Genomic DNA, 24,933 nt, shown 5'->3' with positions numbered 1-24,933 from the left:
ACTGTTGACTCCTGTCTTAGCAAGCGATGGAGAAAATTAGAACGACTTTGTTTTATGCGAATACATGCATGCACAAATGTAATAATCTTGTTTAAATTCAGGAAACCGTTATTTTGTAGTTTTTATGCATCCTAGTCAGTAATAAAAACTGATTCAATTCAATACAGTTCAATTCTATTCATGGTGTCAAGACACTTTACATATAGAGTAGGTCATAACCACTTTCTGGGATTAATTCATGATTTACAGAGACCCAACAATTCCCCCATGAGCAGCAACAAGTCGCACTATCTTTAATAATAATAATAATACAAATAATAATATTTATATACAGTATTAATCGAGCAATCCTCTGCACACAGTGGCACCGAAAACCTTCCCTAAAAAAGCTTATGGCTTGGCGACATGGCCCAAATATATATAGCATGTTTTCTGGTAATTCTATAAATAAATTGTTTATATGAAATAACCACCCGGTAAAGCCTGTTTTTGTATACTTCTGTGTGAATTACAGACTTGACAAATGAAAGAGCATTTTCCTATTTATTAATAATAGTAACTAAAGCGCAAAACAGACACAATGTGCAAGGATCAGAACGTAAAGCTTTGTCAAAATAACATAAAGATTGCTCTAACGTAGTTCGGACGCTAATTTCTTAACATTTCGATAGACACGATATTGCAAAAAAATATTATGAACGACATTTGTATATGGTTTGACAAAATACTATAGTCATATTGCCCAGCCCCAGAAGAACGTTTATACCCCCACCACTTCAGTGTAGCAGTTTCAGTATGCTCTCAAATACCAACCAGTCAACCAGTTGGAGCTTGAGCTTTAACTGCAGAGCGATTGGGTGACATTCACCACCAACCCCTGCTTGTCAGAGAACTGCGCTTCCACCTGCAGTCAAACCAGCAAACCCTCTGCTATGAGTTATATTGAAAAGTCAACAGTCCGAAATAATCTTCTGTGATGGGTACTTATGCAATATAGGTGGTAAATAAGATCACTACACAGGCACAAACTACATGGCACATACAGACAAACAGAGAGAGATAAAGAAAAGGAGAGGAAAAAGAGGCAGTGAGAGAGATGCAGACAGATATACAGAGCAAAGGAAAGAGAGCAGATGTGGCCTTTGGGCAGAAACTGCTGAATCACCACGTCTCTTCTCATTACTTCATCACATCAGGAACCCGAAGCACTTTCTCTAGAGCCACACACATAGAGGCTGTCATGATAAAAGGCAGAGAGAGAGAGCAAAGAGGAACGACGCAGAGAGAAGGGCAGAGAGAGAGACAAACAGGACACAGTGTCACATAGACATCCTATAAAGGGAGATTCCCAGATCTTCTCTCTTAATCCTCCCCTCTTTACTGAAATCACCTTGAAAGGCCCTGGAGGACACTGTCTCTTCCCTCACCCACCTCAATAGGCCCGGGCCTGTTACATAAGGATTACATGAAGCTACTCAAAAACACACACACAGTCTGAACTGCCTGCAAAATACATTCACTCTTTCATCTCAAGGCTTTATTACTGGACTCTCTTTCTGCAGCACAGTCAGAGTGAGCCATCATAGCAGCCCAGTCGATATTTGGGAGCTCAGAGAATGAGATGTCAGATGCAGAGAGACTCATGATACCTGCGGTCGCTTATGTAACTGCCTGCTAGTACTTTAATGGGATGCCAGCATTATTTAGAGCTATAGTATGTTTGTAACTGCACGTCTAGTTTCCCTGTGTATTTCAAGATGCAAATTTTAAATGGATATCTAAAAGGAAGTTTAACTTAGAGAATAGAAGATGTTTAACTTTGTGGAAAGGAGAATGACAGGAAAACAGACGAAGCAAGTTAAAATAAAAGCTGTTCCCTCTTATTACTATCATCCACTTCAAACTTATCAGATATGGCGTTCAGTTAGTTAGATAGTTCAACGTAATTGAAGATGAAAATGACCAATACTAATTGCATATCCTTGCCTCTTATGCTTTTCTATCAATGTGTTTATTAAACTTTGTACATACTGTATAACTATGTATACAAAATGGGTTTTGTTTTGTTTTATTAACCAAATAAAACACATTTCACGAGGGGCTGGCTATTAATTTAATAGTTGGCAGGTAGTCAGTCAATCAATCAATCAATCAATCAATCAATCAATCAATCAATCAATCAATCACTCAGTCTATTAATCCTTGCACCTCTACACATGAAGTTTGTGATTTAATTCAAAATTACATTAATGAAAGTAGTTTCACGATGATATGTATCATTAAATAAAAGTCTGGCTTCAGGCTGAAGCTATGCATCAAAAACGATAAAAAAGAGTCAATCCTTGACTTGAGCGAGATACATTACAGAGGGGGGATTTATGTTTTCCAAGTTATATTACAGAGAGTCTCAGGCCCTGCTCTTTGTTGAGTGAAAAATCAATAGCATTTAGCAGAATGCCTCTCTGTCTCAGGTGCTTTAAGGGAAGCTCAGTCTGCAAGCGCTCCCCTGCAAAAGAATCATTAATATTTATGTTGAGCTCTTTGGATTAAGTATTGTTTACAAACAAAATGGAAGGACTTCTGGAGATCATGCCTGAGGTTGCAGATTCAATGCAGTGACCCCAAACTCACTTAATACCTATTTTATGCATAATGTACATGTCTCAAACATGTAGAATAATCATATCCCCTCTATGTAAAACCACAGTACATCATGCATGTGAAACCACATTGTTAATGGAGGTTACGCATAATTGAGAATAACTGTTGTAGGCCATGAGGGTTTTTTAGCAACGACAGGGTATAGGGATTTAAAAGGGCAACAATCTGGTTGTAAAAGGCAGCTAACTATGGATGAATTAACTCTCAAATGGCTTATGTTTAGTTGTTGGCACTTGTTTATGTGTTCAGCAGGTACAAAGAGGTAGGAAACACAAACCTCACTTAATCTATTTCCATTCAGATATTATACACATTGCATATTCAGATAAATATGCAATACTGACATACGGTCATTAAATATTTTGTAAAAGCAGGACTTCCGTAAGTATACATTGAAGCACCTCTATTCTGAATGCAGGCTGCAGTGAATCACTTTCAGATGTCGCCACATCATGACAGTGGCAGCCATCCAATCATAAGCCACCAAAAACAGTCCCAGTGAGAGACACAGGATTACCATAATGTAAAGCTGCCGGACCCATTCAGTATAATGGTAGCACTCATGCATGTTTCAATGCATGCATAATGTACTGTTACAGAGATAGCTTGTTCTGAAAGTGTTGGAAATAATATCCACTGCACTAAACAGTGAAAACCATTCAGTCTGTTTTGCGTACCAGTGTCTGTAACTCAACCATTATCCCCAAAGAAATTTGTCAAAAACAGCAGCTGCTTCCAGAAAGAAAACTTAAGTGGTTGAGAAAGAAAAAGAAAACAAGAGAAACAACATAGTTAACTCGTATGTGGCTGGGGTATCAGAGAAACTCAGGAGGATCTTCAACAAACACTGCATCCCTGTGTATTTCAAACCCAGTAACACACTCAGATAGAGACTAGTACATCCCAAGGACAGAACACCACACACACACAAAAGCAATCTGGTTTATGCTGTCCAATGCAACGAGAAATGCAATGATCTCTACATTGGGGAAACAAAACAACCACAGCATAAACGCATGGCCCAACACAAGAAAGCTAACTCCTCAGGCCTGGACTCTGCTGTCCACTTACATCTCATGGAGAAAGCCCACTCCTTTGATGACAGTAATGTCCAAATCCTGAACAGAGAGGACAGATGGTTTGAAAGAGGAGTAAAAGAAGCAATCTGTGCAAAAGTAGAGAAACCATCGCTAAACAGAGGAGGAGGACTGAGACACCACTTATCTCCAATTTACAATGCTGCCCTTTCATCCCCACCAGGAGATTCAACAATCTAACCTCAAAGAACAACTGTTCACAAAGGGCCTCCTGTGACTCCAACGACTGTCGTTAAGACTCAATAGAGCACTAACGAAGTCTAAACCAACTTCCCACCAACGACTGTCACTCTAACGACGGTTGTTGGCACTTGGAGCACAAAGGGTCCCAGTGACATCACCGGCCTTGTGAAAGGTTAAATACCTGGATCTCCACACCAGATAGTTGGACCAGTCCCAGCCTGGTCAGATGTGTACATGAACTGATGAAGCCTCTTGGATGAGAGGTGAAACGTCTTCCTAGACAAAAAACCAAGTCCAGTTGCTTTTGACTAAGATTTCTTTGGGGATAACGATGACCTGGACAAATGAGAATATTCACAGGCTTATACCTCAACCATTACTTCATCAATGCTAGATCGCAACCATAAATTAGTAAATGTTTTCCAGATTATAGAGGGAAAGTATTATGGCATTGGAATACTGTACAATTTAAAAGTGCTTTATGTAACTTTAAGAATCCCTGGGTTTTTAGTGACATCGATGGATGTTAGTGAACTGTGGTCAGCATGCTCGCACACTCCATAGCCGTGGGCAAGTACTGCTCAAAACAGTGAGCCTGAACATAATTGACCAGCATCATGTTGGTATAATGCTGTAAATTGAATACAATCATATTTAGAATAATGCTAGCTCTGTACTGACACATCACATCATAATCGTAAACATCCAGATTTCAATTCCGAAATATCACACGTTTGGGTGGGTCTGGAGCAGAAAACTGCTGACATTACATGATAATCCGAATATCGGAACTGACCAAGGTCTTGGACCAGATTTTTCTTCCGATTGTCTTTTTGACTGACTGATTGATTGATTGCAGTCTATTAAAATATGAGAAGAAAAAAGAAAACATAGTACACATATCATACCCTTACATAGCTTATACTGATGTACATCTACTGCAGACATAATACCCGTACCCATAACGCACAACTGATAGCATATAATTTTGACCGATATTGCCACATGACAACACTCTACAACGTCCATTAAATTTTTAAAAGGTCAAAAGTGTCGCCGCTACACAGCGAGACACCAAGATAATGACAGCAGTAAACGGCTGTGAAATCCATCATCAACATCCACACAGAAAACCTTTATAGCCTGATAATGTAATTTGTGATAGCAAACATTATTACACAGCAAAGGGCTTATGTTTCACTCACATTTTGATGTTTTTTTCAGAGTTTCATGCTCTATTATGATATACGAGTTGAAAGCGTGAGGATAACATCCTGTTAGCAAACTTGTGCTGTAAAGGGATGGTAACATTTACTCATAGCTCTTAAACACTCATACACTTAAATTAGCATAATCATGCATGTGTATGGCGTAATAAAGGTTCACATCATAGAGGCAGGTGACAGTGCTGGGCGGTGGGATGTGTGAATCCAAAACCCAGAGAAAAGCTATCCTGTCTGTTTGGATTAATAGAGCTGTTTCTATTTCTAGAGCGGATTGAGTGAATGGATATAAAACATTTTAGTAAAAAGACATAGACTATAGACAAAAAATAATTCATTTGTGGCCAATGCAATTAAATTAGCTTTTTCAAATTAAGAGCAAATCATGGTCCTTCTGGCGGACTAGAAGTAAAACATTTATTTATTTTTCTATGCCAAATCTGAAGAGCATCCCAAAAAGATTAGGAACAGCATGCCATCTTAAACAAACCACCCAACTTCCCATCAGTGTATTGGCCAACATTCAACCCATCACTGAAGTCACTCGCATCTTAACACTTACCACTCATGCTGGGGCTCGTCAATGACCAACAGGATCTTGAACTTCTTGGAGAGTGATTGCGAGGGAGCTGTCTGCTCCACAAACGTGGCAACAGTTGCAGACGTCTGTTTGACCACGTTAGTGATGGAGCTGAAGGAGCTGAAGAAGCCAGAGGAACCACCGGAGGAGGACGAGGACTGGGCCTGTTGAGGTTGCTGAGCTGGCTGGCTCGTACGCCGCTCCTGAGCAGCAGGGGAGCTGGCAGGCACCTGGGATGGTGCTGGAGCTTTGGTTGGGGACGGGGCAGGGGCGAGCGCTGTGGCTGGGGGTGCACCTTGTTGGGAAGGGGAGGTGGCGGTGGGGGGAGGAGGAGTAGCTGGGTCGGGCCTCTGGAGGTCTGTCATGTAGCCATTGGGCAGGTTGGACATGAAGCTGCTGTCAGAGAGACGGCGTCGGAGGAAGTTCATGATTGCGGTCGAAAGGTGGGTCTCTCAGTCGGTCTGTTAGTTGCACTCCAAGCGTGTCTCTTGATTTCTTGGCTGAATGGAGTGAAAGCAGAGACAGGCGGAGATGGTCACAGAGAGACACACTAATCAGAGGTTAGATGAATGACAGAGAGCAAATCAGTCCAAATGATCGAGTGACGGGTGACGGAAAGCTGCTTCTGGAGAAAGGAAAAGGATGGATGAAGTGATGGATAGAGCTCTGGTCCAGTCTTCAAGAGACAGCTCTCCAAAGCGCAGCTAAGCCAGCAGAACAGCGTGCGTGTATGTGGTGTTCCTCCTCCTGAGCCTCACGCCTCCTCACAAATGCATGCGTGTCGTGCGAGAGCGTGTGTCCTAGTGAGAGAGGTGTGGTGTTGCCCCCTTCTGTGAGGTGCAGGTGTTCTCCCCCCTCTGCTCTGCTTTCCTGCCTCCTGAGCTGCTGTGTGCTGGATGCGCTCAAGAGATGCTGCTCTCTCTGCTTATCTCACCCTTTCACTCTGCCCTTCTACTCTTGCTCACTCGCTCTCTCACGTGGCACACTCACTGGCTGTCTCCCCCTCCCCCTCGCCTACTCTGTCCTGTCATCATCCTCCTACATCATAGGCTACGTGTGCGTGTCGTGCTGCAGCCTTGTAGCGCTGTGTGCCGTGTGCAGCCACTGGAAGGGGTTTCCTGCGAGCGCCCATAAGGTGGAGTTCAGAGATGGAAACACCATCCACCCTGCTCTGCAAGCCCCACCTCCTTTCATCCCTCTTTCCACCCTCCTTTCCAACACCCCTGTGTTGCCCCAATGTGGGCTCATGCATGCAGCAGTGCTGAAACACTGTTCCCTGAGAATGTGCTTATGCCAATATTTTACCATTAAAAACATGTGGCATTATCTAGTGCATAGTATATTTGTACTTCAACCCAGTAAGGTGAAGAAGCCTAGCCAGATCCCAGCAGGAAAACAGAGAAAGAAGGGGAGTAGCATAGTGATTTATTTCTCTGCCATGGATCCTATTGATTGTTTAATCAGTCAAATTATTCACTCCAGTGGAACGTGTTGCTCCTCAATAATGTGTGCTGTTCTGCAGCCTAAGAAAGCAGCACATGGAGGTACTGGCAGCGATGAATCATCCTGTGATCTCTGTCATAGTAATAATCATTAATATTGCTGTAAGATTTGAATGATTTCACTTAAGGATATTGTAGCATCAGCATTTTAAAAAAGGGATAATATTAGCATTTTATTATGATATTAATCCTTCTTATTCATCACTTATGACCCACTAGAAGTGTGTGCTGGTGTCATTTCTGGGTGTCAGCAAAGAGGCACGCAGTCCATGTGAGTGTCTAACCTGCAGACAATAACAGCGTGCAGGGTGAATAGCTCTCTAATTCCCACAATCCCCTCACCCTCAGCGTCGCATACCGACAGACAATGCAGTGCAAAGTGCTGTACAGGATCAACATACTGGTAATAAAAGCATGAAAAGCTCTCACGATCTTGGGAAGAGAGTTGGGCCACCACCTCGACTAAAAGTCTCAGCTAAAAAAAAATCAGCTTTGACAACTGAACTAATCTGTTCATCAAATTTGAAGGAGCTGTCAAAATCGCACCAAGAAAAGATCTCTTGTAAGAGGCTAAAGGGTCAAGAGCATTAGAGTAATTTAATCCAAATGTAACAATCTCTTAGAATGAGACTGCATTGAATCTTTAATTTTTGTTTTTAAAGACAGCAAAACAATGAAAAATAATATTATGTTTCTGAAAATGGACCCCAAGGGCAGCATATACAACGCAAAGAGGACGGGCCCAAGATTGAGACCGCACAGGTAAGTGATAAAATGATCCACAGTGTCACAGACAGCAGTCAATTTTAAAAAGCACCAGAATATTAGAGCTCCCTGGATCAACACTGGAAAGAACATTAAAGAGCTGTTTCAGTACTATGGAACCATTTAAAACCAAAATGAAATTTTTCATAAATGCCATGATTGTGCGTCACACCATTTGTTCCTGTGTTTCTTTCACTTCTTAATCCAAAACAAACATCTCCTTCTTGCCTCACTTCATTATGCAGTCACTATTTCAGGGCATGAGAAGAGCACTTCTAAATGCCAGCAGCAGACTGTGTCTGTACGGTTTGCTGCTCCAAGCTTTACATTAGAAAAAAAAAAACTGCCAGAAGATGACGGCACAAAAGAGAGAGAAAAGAGATTATCCAAGCGGGAAGGAAATCACACACACGCCTCAACCACAAGAAGAAGAACAGAAAGACTGCAGTAGAAGAAAATACAGAGCTACAGTAACTCCACTGGCAATTATTCTTTAAAGGATGTAAAGTGTTCACCAATTTAGAAATATTCTTCAACTCATGTATCAGAGTTGACGGCTCATTCAGCTTCAAGCATTGAGCATACTTGAAGCGAACAGCTTCAATACAGATTGTGTTAGCACTGATACTATCTCAATAGATGGAAATGTATTCTGTGACCTTTATGGGGTTGAGGGGCTGCTTTCCAGCTGTACTCTAAACCACCCATATCTAAACCTCAGCTATTTTTGAGTGACTCATGATTTGGGATATTTGGGAAATGTATGTTCTGTACTGATTACTCCACAATACTGCACCACATCCCATCAGCCACCAACTCTTTCTATTCACCCCTTGTGTTTAGGGTTAAACAGCTGAACGTCAAACTGCTACAGAGATGTGACACAAAATGAGCTGACAGGAAAAAGGTTAACCCTCTTCTTGTCATTAAAACAACATCCAAAGAGACATGTCAGTTAATACATAAATCATTCCTTTGAGTCAGGCAACACGATAGTGAGGTAAAATTTAGTTTAAAAATTATTAATAAATGACTTGCGTTTAATCCTCAAAACCTCAAAAGACATTTTTGTTTTTGCATAATATGCAGGATGCACATTTGTAGTCACGATGAGTAAAGCCCAGTGAGGGGGGTTGTGTTAAGTCAACCAGAAGAGAGCCGAGTGAGTCAGAGCTGCAGTGTGAACTGTAGCAACATCCTAAGCTCATCCTGGCCTACATGTTTCATGACACACATACACAACACATTTCCAAAAAGCCATTATATAATACACTTGCATGAAATGATGCAGGTGACTCAAGGATTAAACGGTGGTAATTTGTGTGTGAAGAGAAGTATTTGTTTTTACTATTTACAACTTTACAACTATTTACAAAAGGTACACTCCAGCTTTTATAATATATGATTAGTGTTGACCATCATCATCAAGACTTTGGCCTTCCCGAACCTCCGTAATGTTTCCTCCCATGGTTTGACTTGAGTGTGTGTTGTTAAGTATGGTGTAGCTACAGTGCAGCTGAGAGAGTTGATCTCTCACACACACAGACACACAGACACACAGACACACACACACACACACACACACACACACACACACACACACACACACACACACACACACACACACACACACACACACACACACACACACACACACACACACACACACACACACACACACACACACACACACACACACACACACACACACACACACACACACACACACACACACACACACACACTACATTCAACTCTCTCTGTGAATATAAAACACTATGATTGGTGGAGATGGTTTATTTTACACGTTTCATGATGTTTACTGTTGTACATGGGCCTATTAAAATGCTGGGATTTGCAGCAGATATCCAAGTGTGTGTGTGTGTGTGTGTGTGTGTGTGTGTGTGTGTGTGTGTGTGTGTGTGTGTGTGTGTGTGTGTGTGTGTGTGTGTGAGAGAGAGAGAGAGAGTAGGCCAGGGTCAAATCTCACTGGCTCAATTTGGATAATCCATGAAAAAAATAGGTCTCTGTACACATCTGGCATCGACAGTAAGTGCTCAGGACATGGTGTTGTATTGCTACAACCTCAGTAGGGCATGCATTTAATAGCAAATTCCAATATTTTTGATGAATTATGCAATTAAATGTGAACTCAATCCAAGCTTTATTCAATTGATAAATAACTTTTTATTGACTAGATGTAATGGGGCAGATGTAATGGAAATTTCCTTGCAGGGAGTAATCTTAGATGCACCAGAAAGTCAATTGAAAACACGGGGGGCTCAACCCAGTAACAACAAGGTTATTATGGGACTGTGCTATTATAAAGTTACAGTCTAGTCCTGTCTTAACACAAGGTCTTACAATGGTAGACGTTGGCAGAGTTCACCCTACTCGCAGTGCCTCTTGCATTAGAAATCAGTCTTGATGCTATGACTTAGTTGCAAACAAGAAAACTAAATGTCTATCCAAGCTTTTGAAACTACTACCACTTTAGGGAATCATGTAGATTCAGCTGAGCCATTATAAAAGATAGCTCTCTGAATGAACTTTAACAGCACTGTGTGGATAGATGAATGGATGGAGCTATGAGAATAAAAGACCCACACACAACTCCAATTTCTTCAGCAAATCCCCCAGAACACCATTTAACCAGGTGTGTGCGCAACACAAATGATAACTGCACATGTAGGCCTACACACACACTGCATACTCTGCAGTGTGTGGCAGCGCTGCAGAGACTGTTGTTGATATTTTTGCGATAAGCCTAGTTATACTGTGTATTTTAGGGACAACACAATAGTCAAGATTCCAAAAATGCCATGACAACAAGGAGAACAAAGTTGGCTTGGCAAGAGCAACAATCACAGCAATAAAGGAATGATAAATCAGCATATGTATGAGCAGTTCATACCACGAGCAAGGAAAGGTAGAAGAAATACCTTCATGCATCATAAACTCTGCAGTCACTCAAATAACCTGGAGTAGAATATTATATGACTGTAGTATATCTACAATTCTTATTTTGTATTTCGGCTCTGGTGTTGTCGCTCAGTCACCACAATGATACACAAAGAAAAGAAAAGCAGGGATTTGGGAGTGGCGATCATAACTCCCCCCTGGGAGAACAGACCTACAGCAGTAATGGCAGCAGCAACCGATGGCAGCAGTTACAGCATCATCATAGTTTCCAACCCTTGATTACAACCCTTTTTATGACACCACAATGGTCGGTACTGTTTATTATAACAGAATACAAAAGTTTGAGACAAGCAGTGATAGCACTGAGCTGTCTCAAAGTTCTCGTAAATAGTCAACAGGAGCCGGGTTGATTTCATCTCAATTTTGGAAAGCAAACATGCTGAATACTACAGAGATGGCTCAATCAAACAATCAAACAACTGCTACAAATGAAGCTAAGTGACCCAAACGAGCATCCAAAACCAATAAACTTTTAAGAATAATTTTTAGAGTGGTGAGCGCCACAGTCAAATCTACATTTTGCTTTTAGTGTAAGAGAAACAAATTCTTAATATTCTCTTTCTGGAAGGACACACACACACACACACACACACACACACACACACACACACACACACACACACACACACACACACACACACACACACACACACACACACACAAACACACAAACACACACACACACACACACACACACACACACACACACACACACACACACACACACACACACACACACACACACACACACACACACACCGGCCCTAATGACTGCATTAACTCTTTCCCTAAAACATACACTGATTACCTACATGACATTTTCATACATAATCTACATAATACTTTAAGCATTTGTTCCCTTACAAATCAACTGAGCCTGAAAATAAGAAAATGATAGGACATTCAACATTCAAGTGTACTATTAATAGTAACATTGTCACTCAAGGTACCAACCAGTGTCTCATTTTCCCCCAAATATGCATTTTAGGTCTCATAATATTATTATAACTCACATACACGTAATATGCATATTGTGTCTCTTCTTGTGGGGGCCTGGAGCAGCTGTGAATCTACAGGTGTGTGTGTGTGTGTGTGTGTGTGTGTGTGTGTGTGTGTGTGTGTGTGTGTGTGTGTGTGTGTGTGTGTGTGTGTGTATTTGTGTGGTTAATGGTGCATTTCTTTTGATGTTCACTAAGCATGGGCAGCAATGGCAATCGCCATGGCAACAGGCTTGGAAAAGCTGAAAAGATTCCCCTAGTTAGTGCATGTGTGTGTGCATGTTTGTATCTGTGTTTGTAGTCACACAAGCACATGCAAGCTGGTGTATTACTGAGCTTTAATGTACCACAGAGGATTTGCACCATTCACCATAATAAGTATTCTTCTTCTTGTAGTTTTATCATAATATGCCTGCTGAAATTCCTGTGAACTAAGAGACTGGCTGATATTTATGTTTCTACAGAGGCAGTTAGCTGCAGTCTGGGTTTCTGCCAAGCTGCTAATATCAGAATTATCTGTTCCTGAGGCATCCACTCAAACTCAAGGAGAGGTTAACAGTAAATCATGTGCCGCTTTCAGACACGGGATGGTAAGATCGGCCAAATCACTTTAAATTAGAACATCAATGTGCAATCACCACAGACATTGTTTCAGTTAATTCGCTTTTCTTGTTCCAAACAAAAAGTTACAGACGCAACCCATTTTTCATTCCAGACACTTCAGTTTTCATTTACAAACTGGCCCACACTAACACGGAGGTGTGATGGGAGGATCCTCAAAGTGGTTAGCAACATACTTTTATATACAGTAATATACTGTATATTTTTTGGGAGCTTCATAGCAAGTGTCAGCTTGTTTACAGTAGCTGTTTTGGTTCACCACTCTCATAGCGTTGTTTTCTGCCGCATCAGGCAACTTTTTTCAGTGAAAAGGCCCTAAGAAAACGGTGTACACAACCTGGCTCAGCACCAGACAGCAGCCAGACTCGGTTAGTCACTAGCTGGTAATACAGCTACACTGATTATAAAACACAGGAAGAAATAGCTGGAAGCTAGCAGACAGGATAATATATGGATTAATGCACTCTTCTACGGTCAAGCATGAATTCAACATGAACATGATGCATTATAGAATGAATACATGTATGAATATCTTTTTATTCCTAGTGGTGCTTCACTGTGCCTGAATAAAATCACTTTCACAGAGTGAGTTACTCAACATTTAGAGACCTTATCAATATTAATGAGGCTGAAAAGATAGCTCACAGAAATGACTAAATCTAGAATGTTTGTCCTAGTCTTGACAATCCCATAATGAGCTGTAGACGTATCGCTGACTGTCATGAGTCTACATTTAATATTAACTCATTCAAATAGATGTGAGCATCGGGCCCATAGGGATGAAGACTGATAATAGCCTCTGGGTTTTTTTTTTTTGCTTTTACTCTCACAGTCAAGATTAATTTCACTTTCATGAATATACTGGGTGTCTTTTGATTTTAAGCAGGTATTTGGTTTTAAATAAAATAAGAGTGAGCAGGTCTGCCTCCTGAGCTGTCTTCAGGTGAAATGCATCTACCATCAACAGCCCAGGGCACCAACCTGAAACCATTTACATAATCTATCAAATTCAGGGGTGGTTCATCCCTAATCCACTCATCCTGAAGCACAGCCATCGGTCCCTGTACCTTGTGACCAAAGGCTAGATCATTGGGACTAAACCCAGCACTCTCTTGATTCACCTCTCTGGCAGCTAAAAGCAACCATGGTACACCTTCCTCCCAGTCCCTATCCATCTTTGTGCAATAGGATTGCAACAGGGACTTGAGAGTTTGGTGAAACCGTTCTAAAGCACCATGGCTTTGTGCATGATAAGCAGATGCTTTGTTATGCTTGATGTTTAGTTGCTTGAGTAAATATCAGTGGCAACCTCAGGTGGAATGTAATTGCACCATCAGATCAAATAGGTCTTTAAAGGTAAACCCCCAAAGCAGAACACCACCAGGTGAAGTGTTTGGTTAAGTTCCTTGCAAACTTGACATGCGACTGCTTATCCGACTTCCTCCAGGACCTGAAACGTTGCCGATAGGCCTCTGGTACCAACTCATAGGCTTTCAAAAATGCCTCTTTAACAGTAGCATACTTCTGAAGAGCTGAATACGCTTCTTGGGCTTTTCTTGTAAATACAGTTTGCAACATAACTACACTGTCAGCCTCAGGCCAACATCTTACTGTCTGGATCTCTGTCACCAAACTTCGGTAAAAGGCGCAAATTACCCACCAAATCAAACCTTTTGAATTATTTTGAAACTGATGCTACAGGACCAACTGTACCCCCAATATCAGCATTATCAGAAAGCTTTCCTGCCCTAATTAGGTCCAACTGGTACTGCTGCAACTGCAGTCTTTCCCTTTCAATGCCCAGTTTATCACTCTCCATTTGCAACAATAGATCGTTTTGCTGCTCAAACGTTAATGCTACAGTAGGAGAGACTACAGACTAATCTACACAGTCAATTGAACTCTGCACTGTCATTGCCAAAACACAGTTGTTTATTAAAGCAGTCCTCAATGACCTCCTAATGTCTTCCTGCAACCGACTGTTTCCAACATCAATTTCATAAGGTTTAACTACTTTTTCTTTTGTACAACTATTCAACAGTTCTTGAAGGAGACTGAACACAACAAGCAACAGTAGCCATAACTGAACAGTATAGATACCTGAAGTGCACTTTGAATTAAAGCCCTCCCGCTAACTACCTATCCAGAAACTTGCTAATCGCAACCCTGTCTCTTCATGCGGCTTGTGGCGGGTACTTACACACTGGAAACCAGTGGGGTTGAAAGGCAACCTGCAAGCAGACAACCCTGCAAGATCCCAAGGACGTGCTCCCAAAAAAGTTGCCTGGGACAACTAACACTAACAACGTTGCCACAACATTACCAGGTTTTCACGGAGGAACGTTCATTAATCCTACCAGGAAAAGCTCAAATTCTAACATGTGCACCCCAAACCACCAATACTGTCCCTTTGGGAATTTCAGAAACTATCTCCAGCCTTTTACAAGATATCACTAAAGCTCTAACCTTAGCCAAATGCACAACTGACAAACAAAAATATACAGTAACCTCAACCAAAGCAACTGAACCTACTTAACCAGAAACAAACTGATCTTAACCACAGCCAATTAACTATGTGCCCTCCCACAACTAGTGCCTACTAGCTATAATATCCAGACTACCAACTCAGATCATAACAGCTTAACAAAGAAAAATTTACTCTCTATCCTAAAGGCAAGCGCAAAACCTTTAATAGCACATACTAAACTAATCTCAGCCCTGTACTATTAAACTGGTCGCTCCTCTCTACTCCTGAACCTCCAGTTAGCCTACTCTGCTTAAAACTTCAGGGATCAAATGTAATACATCACAATTATCATAAACTTCTGAAAAACAAACATATTACGTTACAATGGCAGAAAATAAACATGATTATTTACATGGGTATTAAAACTGTGCGGATTTATGATAGGCTACATATAATTCTTTCTTTTTTTTAATCATTTCCCTTTGGGTAAGACTTTCCCAAAAAATGCAGGAGACACTGTTGTTTCTTGCAGGTACCTTTTAATCTGAGAACCATAAAATACAAATCAGCATTACCTAATTGCCACTGGCTAAACTTGGTCGAAAACCACCCTCTGCTGGCTAAATTCAGAGCTGTTAAAATGTACTAAAAAGGTATAAAAATGCTGCAGTGTGTGGCCCTGTTTACATTTAACGTCTGTGCCCCTTTAGTGGAAGTAACGTGCAAAGTGACTCGCACAATATTCGTTATTTTTGGTGATTAACGACAGTTTAACGGCTCTGTTTGCTTACCTTCCATCTCTGACTCCATTTCCCATGAGCCTCCAGCCCGCGACGCAAATTCAGTGACGTACATTTTAGTCGACTGCCAAGCCCACTGCTGACCCAAACAGCCCATATGGACGTTTTTAAACTATGTTTTGAACGATAAAACTAACGGGTTTCGTGCTACTAAGCGACAGCAGCGGTGTCTAGTGGCACCGACATCTCAGTCTGAAATGTATCTCTTATTTTTACGCGGACGAAACGTAGTTTTACCCTTTGTTTAGTTTGGTATTCCGCCCATAGCGCGCTGTTGCTGGAAAGCTATCATACAGTATCTAGTTTAAAATGGCCCTTCCAGCTTTGCACAACACCGGCGTGCTTTACAGACGGATTTTATCACAGTTTCCACAGGACATTAGTTTAGCTTTTGCCTATGGATCCGGTGTTTTCAAACAACACGGCACCAACCAAGGTCAAATGGAGGTAAGTGAAGTGACACCTGTCCTGCCAGTTTACAAACTGCTCATAACATTAAACTTGTACTGTGCGTTATCGTACGCACAGTACAGTCTTTTTTTTTTAACTCGTCAATTAATTTTTTAATTTTGCAGTGTCCAAAAAAGGGGTTTGTAGTTTTTCAGCCTCATATACAAACAAGGAAAATTGCATATCGTTAGGAGCTAGGCTCAGTATAAGGGCATGAAGGTGTGTTTGAAGTCAATATCACCATATTGATATCGGAAATTAGCAGACCTATCACTGTATTAATAGGGATGCTTGATATCAATATCACTAAATTCATATAATATAATTCCTCACATATTTCCAAATATCTATCTTCCAAACTTCCAAACATGTGACATAAAAATATTAAAAATGTTTACAGTACCATGAGCTCTGTTCCACTGTTGGCATAATTGTAGGCTACATCAGATAAAAGTCTTCTTTGTTTTCGAGTTTTGTATTACAGTTTGCTCAGTTTCAGTCATTTGGACAACTGAACTGAATGTAATCACATCACAATATGAAAAACAAATTAAAGTAGATGAATAACATACGGATTGTTAGAATTTGAAGCCATATCCTAATTCATTGGATAAGAAAATGTGATGGTATTGTGTTTAATTGTATACATTATATACAGAAGAACATGCTGGACTTTGTGTTTGCGGTGGATGACCCGGTGACGTGGCACACCATGAATCTGCTGCAGAATCGCAAACACTACTCCATCCTCAAGCTGCTGGGGCCCACGACGATCAGCTCTGTACAAAATGAACACGGGGCTTCGGTATACTACAACACACTGGTGCCTGTGGATGGGAAGGTAAATGACTTGTCCCTAGTTTTTATATTGCAGCATCCTTTTCTACAGCTACCTTCTTAGTCACCATGACTACTTATGTGTGATTAAGCTTCAGTTCTCACTTAATACTGAAATCTCCTCATGTGTTTCTTGCTGTGTTTGCTTCTGACAGGAATTCAGTCTTGTTATTGGTCTGATTTTAGAGTTTGTGAACATCAATAATCTAAAACTAAACACTCTTAAAACATTATTTAAGCTTGTTTTATTATTTTTGTCTGGCTATACTTTATTACCGACATGCTTTAATGACCTTCTTCTTTTCTTCTCAGACTATAAAATATGGTGTCATTAGTACAGAGTCGCTCATAGACGACCTGATGCACTGGAAGACTATGTATGTTGCTGGACGCCTGCACAAACCAGTCAGTATCATGAATAACTGTTCTGAATCAATCAGATAAGCTGTGCTGTATAAAAGAAGTATAAATTACTATTTTATTATGTATTTATTTATTTAACTATTTATTGCCAAACCCATCAAATGTTATTCCAAATTTTGAGAAAGAGAATAATTATGTGTTCACATGCAGGTGAAAATGCTGGTGCAGAATGAGAATGGAAAGCTCCGTGCTGCTCTGGTGGCCAACCTGAAGAGTGCTGTGACAGCCTCCTTCCTCATGCTGCCAGAGAGCTTCACTGAGGAGGACCTCTTTCTGCAGATCGCTGGTCTTTCTTATGCAGGTGACTAACCTGCACAACTACAACAGCCAGAAGATGAAACATGTACCACAACATTTATTTTTTTCCCCTTTGGTTCTTTCTCTCCCACACACACAAACTTTTTACAATTCAAAGACAGCAGAGTGAATAAAAGCTCAGGTTGTGCTTTGCTTGGTAATAACAGTTAGGCCTGTTTGGTTCAAAAACTTTGAATACCAATGCAAGTACGGTGCAGAGTTCTGAGTTAGTTGACTGGTCTCTACAGCTCCGTGTCAGCACTGGAGAAAAGTCTGGCTGCACAAGTTAACATGCTGGGTTAAGAAACCGATTACAATGGTCCTGGGCGGCACTAAACCCAGGATGCAGCAACAGTGCCCATGCAAAAAAAATAGCATGAATAGCAGAAGGGGAGGAGAATGCTGGCTTAAATAGGCAGTGAGGGGCAGGCTTTATACCAAAACTCTACGTGTCTACAGTCTACTAAAACTCACAAGTGTTGTATCACTACTAAACATTTTACACCGGTAACTGAAAACCAGAAGGGGTTTAATATCTCAGAATTTGTTGCTGTTATGGTACCATTTCTATCCTTGTGCTGCTGCAACACCTGCATTTCTCCACCGGGGATCAATAAAGGCTTATCTTATCTCATGTTACTGCAGCAAATATATTACATTTAAGGGAAAAAAATTTGTCTGTGCCTTTTCAGGGGATTTCAGAATGGTAATCGGAGAAGATAAATCAAAGGTGGCCAATATCGTCAAAGACAACATTCAACACTTCCGTATTCTGTACAGCAACATCCTGCGGGACTGCCCTCAAGTGGTCTACAAACCTCAACAAGGGAAACTGGAGGTAAAACATGACACACGCATGCACCAAACACATACACGCACGTTATTATTTCACATGATATGTGACAATGAGCAACGCATTACATTGTGTGCTGTATCCACAGTTTTTCATCTTGTCACTCATGTTACCTGCAGGCCAAACATGTATCAAATATCCATGGGAACATGGGTAGTTACAATTTATAATGTCATAAAACTCTTACATAAATGAAAGATATATTTCCAAAAACATGCAGAGTGCCGTAACTGCCATGAAATTCTTTCCTGTACTGCCTTTGACAACATATTATCCATGTGTCCTGCCTTTTCAGTGAAACTGGAAAATAAATGTTTACACTAACAGGAACATAGCTTTGACCTGAACAGTACAGAGTGTGCTCACAGCCTCGATAGTAAACTTTAAATGGGGTGTGACTGACCTGGCAGATGTTACCACCACTCCTTATTATGGTTAGGAGTGTTTAAGTGTGAGTAACACATTTTGCAGTGAATAGTGCCTTGGGGAGCTGTGAACATTGCATTTGAGAAACACATTCGTGCCTTTGCACATCATTAGACAGTGCGGCAGAAGACCCACATGCCCGAACCAGCTCCAGACTTTGTACAGGGACAAGAAGTTTCCAACTTTAGTGGTGTGTTCATGCGTGAACTAATTATTTTGGTCAACACAGTCTCATCCACTCCAATTGTTTCACCTAAACATCAGTTTTATTATCTTGAGATGCATATAAACAGGTTCCTTATAACAATGCACTCTGTTTATCGGTCTACATTTGTGTCTTGACTGCTCACATGAGACCTCTGGGTGTTATAGTTTGTGCTGCTGATGGTATTCAGTCTACTGCGTGTGTTTATCTATTCTTATTTTTTCACCTGCAGGTTGACAAAAGCCCAGAGGGCCAGTTCATCCAGCTGATGGCTTTGCCTCGGACTCTCCAGCAGAGGATCACAAAGCTGGTCGATCCCCCGGGGAAAAACCGAGACGTGGAGGAGATCCTGCTGCAGGTTGCCCAGGACCCAGACTGTGGAGCTGTCGTACAGCAAGGTTCGGATTAAATAACTAGTTTAGGGATGTAGAAAGAGGGAGAGCAGGCAGAGAGAGAGATGGTTCATTTATAGTGACGTAATGTGATCTGAGATACAGTGCACGTTCGCTGTACCGATTTGTTTGGTGAACATTAAATAACGTAGGATTATGCTACTAATGAATAATGTTAGGATTCCATTATACTGACATATTAACAAAGTTAATACAGTTGGGCAATTTGGTCAGCCACCGATTGTGCAACTTCTCCCACTTATAATGATGACAGAGGTCTGTAATCTTCATCATAGGTACACTTCAACCGCGAGAGACAGAATGTGAAAAAAAATCCTGGAAATCACATTGCAGGATTTTTAAAGAATTTATTTGTAAACTATGGAGGAAAAAAAGTAATTGGTCAATAACAAAAGTTCAACTCAATACTTTGTAATATAATCTTTGTTGGCAATGACAGAGGTCAAACGTTTGACCTCTGTCAGATGACAATGACCAGGACTTTAAAAACAACTCCTTCATTGCCTGGGCGGTGCGTTTAGCGTCAGTGTCATGCTGGAAGACCCAGCCATGTTTCATCTTTAACGCTCTCGCTGATGGAAGGAGGTTTTGGCTCAAAATCACACGACACATGGCCCCATTCATTCTTTCATTAACACGGGTCAGTCGTCCTGTCCCCTTTGCAGAAAAAAAGCCCCAAAGCATAATGTTTCCACCCTTGTGCTTCACAGTAGGTATGGTGTTGTTGGGATGCAACTCCGCATTCTTATTCCTCCAAACATGACAAGTTGGGTTTGGTCTCAACTGACCACATGACATTCTCCCAATCCTCTTCTGGATCTCTCTGGCAAACTTCAGACGGGCCTGGACATGTACTGGCTAAAGCAGGGGGACACGTTTGGCACTGCAGGATTTGATTTCCTGTCGGCGTAGTGTGTTACTGATGGTAACCTTTGTTACTTTGGGCCCAGCTCTCTGCAATCATTCACCAGGTCCCCCCGTCTAGTTCTGGGATTTTTGCTCACCGGGATGAGATCTTTCGTGGAGATTATCAATGGTCTTGTATGTTTTCCATTTTCTAATAATTGCTCCCACAGTTGATTTATTCATACCAAGCTGCTATTGTAGATTCACTCTTCCCAGCCTTGTTCAGGTCTACAATTTTGTTCACGGTGTCCTTCGATAGCTCTTTGGTCTTGGTCATGGTGGCGTTTGAGGTCTGACTATTTGAGGGTGTGGACAGGTGTCTTTTATACAGATAACGAGTTCAAACAGGTGCCATTCTTACAGGTAATGTGGAGGACAGATGAGCTTCTTAGAGAAGAAGTTACAGGTCTGTGAGAGCCAGAGATCTTGCTTGTTTGTAGGTGACCAAATACTTTTTTTCCACCATAATTTACAAATAAATTAATCCTGCAATGTGATTTCCAGGATTGTTTTTCACTTCTGTCTCTCGCAGTTGAAGTGTACCTATGATGGAAATTACAGACCTCTGTCATCATTATAAGTGGGAGAACTTGCACAATCGGTGGCTGTGATCACACTATGCCCAAATTAAATTTGTTGATGGATAGGAAAAACTAAACAAGTAGTAAATAGAATTAACTTGTCATCCCTTGGCAACTGAGGCCCATCAGTTCCAAAGCGCTCCATCACTCATCACTTCATCAAAATTAAACCAGATGTAGGTCATAGGGTCATTTTTAATTTTAGATTTTAGGCCAGTGAATGTACTTTTGCAAATGTGTCCCAGTGCTGCCTGTATAGGCATCACCTTTGATTTATTTGTAACGCCCTTGTTAGATTGGTCCGTATCATTTTTAAGAACAGTATAGCTTGATTGTGTGTGTAGCTTGATTCTTTTGTTTGTGTGATTATATGACCATATAATCATATTTCATAATCATGAGATATTATCTGTTGTATAATTACATGTTGAAGCATGTTTTTGTTCTTCCTCAGGTATTTCATCTATTGTGAAAACCTCCAGTATAACACAGAGTATCAAAGGGATTGCTACAGCTGGTAGGCACTCTTTTCTTCTTTGCATGATATTTTGGGTAAAATCCTACATTATTCATAGTCAGGTTTTGTTTTTTTGTTTTTTTTTTGGCATTGCAAAGGAGGATTGCAGCCACTTAGCATAGCATAAAGACTGGAAACAGCTAGCCTAACTCTGTCCAAAAGTAACAAAATCAGCCTACCAGCACTCTAAAGATAGCTGATTAACTCATGTTAAAATGCTCATCTTAACAGCAGAAACAGACATGTTTACGGCCTGGTATAAAAATAAAGGTTTCGGTCTCTGTAGCTAATTTTCACATTTGTGACAACTGTGGATTTCTAAATAACTTGCCTCATTATTTTATATTAAGGCATAAAGTTATGCATAATTAAGGGCGTGGCTCTTTGAATGACAGGTGGGTGCCGTCTGTGGCTAGCGTAGACTGTAGGCTTCATTCGGCCCGTCTCAGCTCCATTTACGCTCCACCTCTCTGCCCATTTTTTGATTAGCCGGGAACAGGAAGCATCAGGCACTGCCATGATGGTGCCGGTCGGAGTCACCCACACTGATTTGCACATTGGCTCTTGACAAACCATATACATGAAAAAATCTGTCAATTTATGGTGTTATTTCGTTTTTAGTTTAGGGGTTGGTACTGGAAGGTGGATTGTATTACTTATGGACCGAGTCATGCTAGCTCTTTGCCCTTGTTTCCAGTCTTTGTGCTGAGCTAAGCTAACTGGTTGCTGGCTGTAGCTTAATATCTACTGTACATATATGAGAGGTATCAATTGTTTTATTTGACTAAAGACACTGTTTCCCAAAATGTCAAACTGCCTTTAACAAGGACTTTTAAATAAAACATTTAAATGTAGAAATAGTGTTCTTCTAATGTGGTTGTTAATGTTCACTGCACTCTGTATCCTTTCCAGGCTTGTGGAAAACGGTGTCGTACAGCTCCAAGAAACTGATAAAGATGTGGAAGGGTTGGAGGAGGAAGCCGTCGGTTTCACAGATGTCCTGATCCTGTCTGCTTAACATGTCTTTCTCTATAAACTGTCAGCCCGACAATCAACGTCCATCCTTTGAGTTTTACCCTGACAAACTGTGGCTGGAAGAATCACTCACCCAACTCTTGGTTATATCACTGCATAGCCTCTATAAAGAAGAAGAAGAAGAAGAAGAATTCCTTTATTCGTCCCGCAATGGGGAAATTAATTCAGGATCACTGAGCAGGTGTTAGTCTGTGTTTAGATCTGTCTGTACAACTGCCCATGATCATGCAGTTCATAAAAAAATGGGTGAAATTTCATGAGCCTGACTGAATTATGGCTGACATTTAATAGTACTAAAGTTCAGACCTTTTTCTAGATAAAGACGACAGTGATAGGAGCTGCGGAATCGGCTATCTCGAGAGCCAGCACACTGAATCAGTGTGAGTACACCATAAATCAATACCACAGGCACAGTGAAGAAAATACTTTGGGGTCTTCTGTCATCTTTTGAATTATCTCCAAATGTGAGATCTGTGCTTTTTCTGTGTGAACGTTCAGATGATTGGCAGCTAAGAGATTGAGAATTATATTTCTGTGGATTATTCTCGTTTTTGTGCTGAGAGAGTGCTGTATTCAACTTTTTTATTTATCTTTTATTCTTTGTGTGTAAAACTGGACAGCGATGTAATGTCATGAACATTATAATCCACTGTTTGCTTTATAATCCCATCCCACCTTGTTTGCATGATATTACATAACAATACATACTTGAAAAAATAATATAATAGAAAAACACATTAAATAGTTTACAACTATAAAAGAGTAAAATAAATAAAAGAGTAATGATAAAATGTAAGTATCAGAAGTTCACAGATAAGGTACATAACATAATAAAAAGTGCAATGTACATGTAGCAATGGAGGATTTATTTCATGATAAAAATGTCCCTTTTATTGTTCTGATCAGGTCATATTGATAACTGGAGGTGTTCAAGACTTGCTGTAGTCTAATTCAGTTATAGTAATTGCGTTAAATAAAATTTTTAATATAACAGCATGTTTGTTTTTTACATTAAGTCCACAAAAAATACAATGTGTCCACACAATGAAATCATTAGAACATCTGAACACCAGACGTCACAAGTTCAGCCACTACTGCTTCATTTTATTTGGGCTGTTTTCAATGTTTGTCTAAAGCTAGCAAAAAAATAGCTTTACCAAAATCAACTCCAACATAAAATGCTGCATACACAGTGACTGGGGTCCTTCTGCCTGCACTAAAAGTGCTTTTTTCTCAGTGGTGGAAGAAGTACTCAGATCTTTAATGTGATTATGAAGCTTTGAAGCTCATGCCTCTGAGAAGAAGGCTGTGCATAGCATCAACCTCATATACAGTAAATATATTATCAGTTTAAATGCATTTTTAAAATGTATTAAGTGAGTTATTATTGTGAATGAAACCCCTTCAGGGTGATTCTAGACACCTCCTTTTTAATTTGCAATAATGACTTGCTCACTACTTTATCCTGCTTATCACAAAGCTATTCAATCAATAAGTCAATAATTAGACACAAAATATCGATTTAAAAATGGTCATCCAGAGTCTATGATAACACTACAATGCAAAAGCCATAATTGACCAATCAGAATCGAGTATTCAACACAGCTATGTTATATAAGCATGTACAAGCTAAAAATGGGGTGTTAAAGTTGTACTCCGTAAGATTTTCATCTATTTAATTGTCTTTTAAGTTATTATCTATCAAACAGTGAGGTAAAACAATTATTATTGATCATATGACCCACTAATGAAAGCGCTTCCACTTTCCTTTTTGCCAAGTATTACAATATCCATGTCTGTGGCGACATTCCCTGTCAGCAACAGTTATGCTGCGGAAATCGGGAACCTCAACTTCTGAGTCAAGCTTGTATTAAGGGCAGAAGTGTAATAGGAACGAGTGTGTGTGTGTGTGTGTTCGTGTGTGCGCGTGTGTGTGCGCGCGCGCGTGTGTGTGTGTGTGCGTGCGTGCGTGCGTGCGTGCGTGCGTGTGTGTGTGTGTGTGTGTGTGTGTGGATTTAAGAGGGTAACATGAAGGGGGCGGACTGGAAGTAGAGAGGTGAATGTGTTTCAATAAAGTTTACAAAAGAGCAAAAAAAAGTGACATGAAAGAG

General features: G+C 40.6%; 2 protein-coding genes across 2 annotated transcripts in view; one reads left to right on the top strand and one right to left on the bottom strand.

The window, feature by feature from the left end:
* Window positions 1-6,536, bottom strand: part of syn2b (synapsin IIb) — a 90,719-nt gene extending 84,183 nt beyond the window's left edge. Inside the window, exon 1 of the mRNA XM_083938919.1 lies at window positions 5,727-6,536. Within this exon, the coding sequence (XP_083795045.1) occupies window positions 5,727-6,172 (446 nt within the window). The 5' untranslated portion in view covers window positions 6,173-6,536. The remainder of the gene's footprint in view (window positions 1-5,726) is intronic.
* A 9,433-nt stretch (window positions 6,537-15,969) lies between these two features.
* Window positions 15,970-24,905, top strand: tamm41 (TAM41 mitochondrial translocator assembly and maintenance homolog). Its single transcript, XM_083938509.1, has 8 exons — window positions 15,970-16,326; window positions 16,988-17,170; window positions 17,479-17,571; window positions 17,740-17,890; window positions 18,579-18,724; window positions 19,603-19,768; window positions 21,725-21,787; window positions 22,700-24,905. The coding sequence occupies exons 1-8, from the start codon at window positions 16,189-16,191 to the stop codon at window positions 22,789-22,791; spliced, it is 1,032 nt and encodes a 343-aa protein (XP_083794635.1). The 5' UTR covers window positions 15,970-16,188; the 3' UTR covers window positions 22,792-24,905.
* Window positions 24,906-24,933: the final 28 nt, after the last annotated feature.

The sequence above is a fragment of the Echiichthys vipera genome (genome assembly GCF_963691815.1).
Source record: "Echiichthys vipera genome assembly, chromosome: X".
Classification (NCBI taxonomy): Eukaryota; Metazoa; Chordata; class Actinopteri; order Perciformes; family Trachinidae; genus Echiichthys; species Echiichthys vipera.
Note: the sequence above shows the minus strand (reverse complement) of the source record. Positions and strands in the feature narration are given on the sequence as shown.

Bases quoted from the DNA above. Each gene is read 5' to 3' on its own strand.
- tamm41 (XM_083938509.1), top strand. From the start codon at position 16,189: ATGGCCCTTCCAGCTTTGCACAACACCGGCGTGCTTTACAGACGGATT. The intron at 17,171-17,478 runs GTAAATGACTTG...TTTTCTTCTCAG, and splicing joins TGGTGCCTGTGGATGGGAAG to ACTATAAAATATGGTGTCAT. The intron at 17,891-18,578 runs GTGACTAACCTG...GTGCCTTTTCAG, and splicing joins CGCTGGTCTTTCTTATGCAG to GGGATTTCAGAATGGTAATC.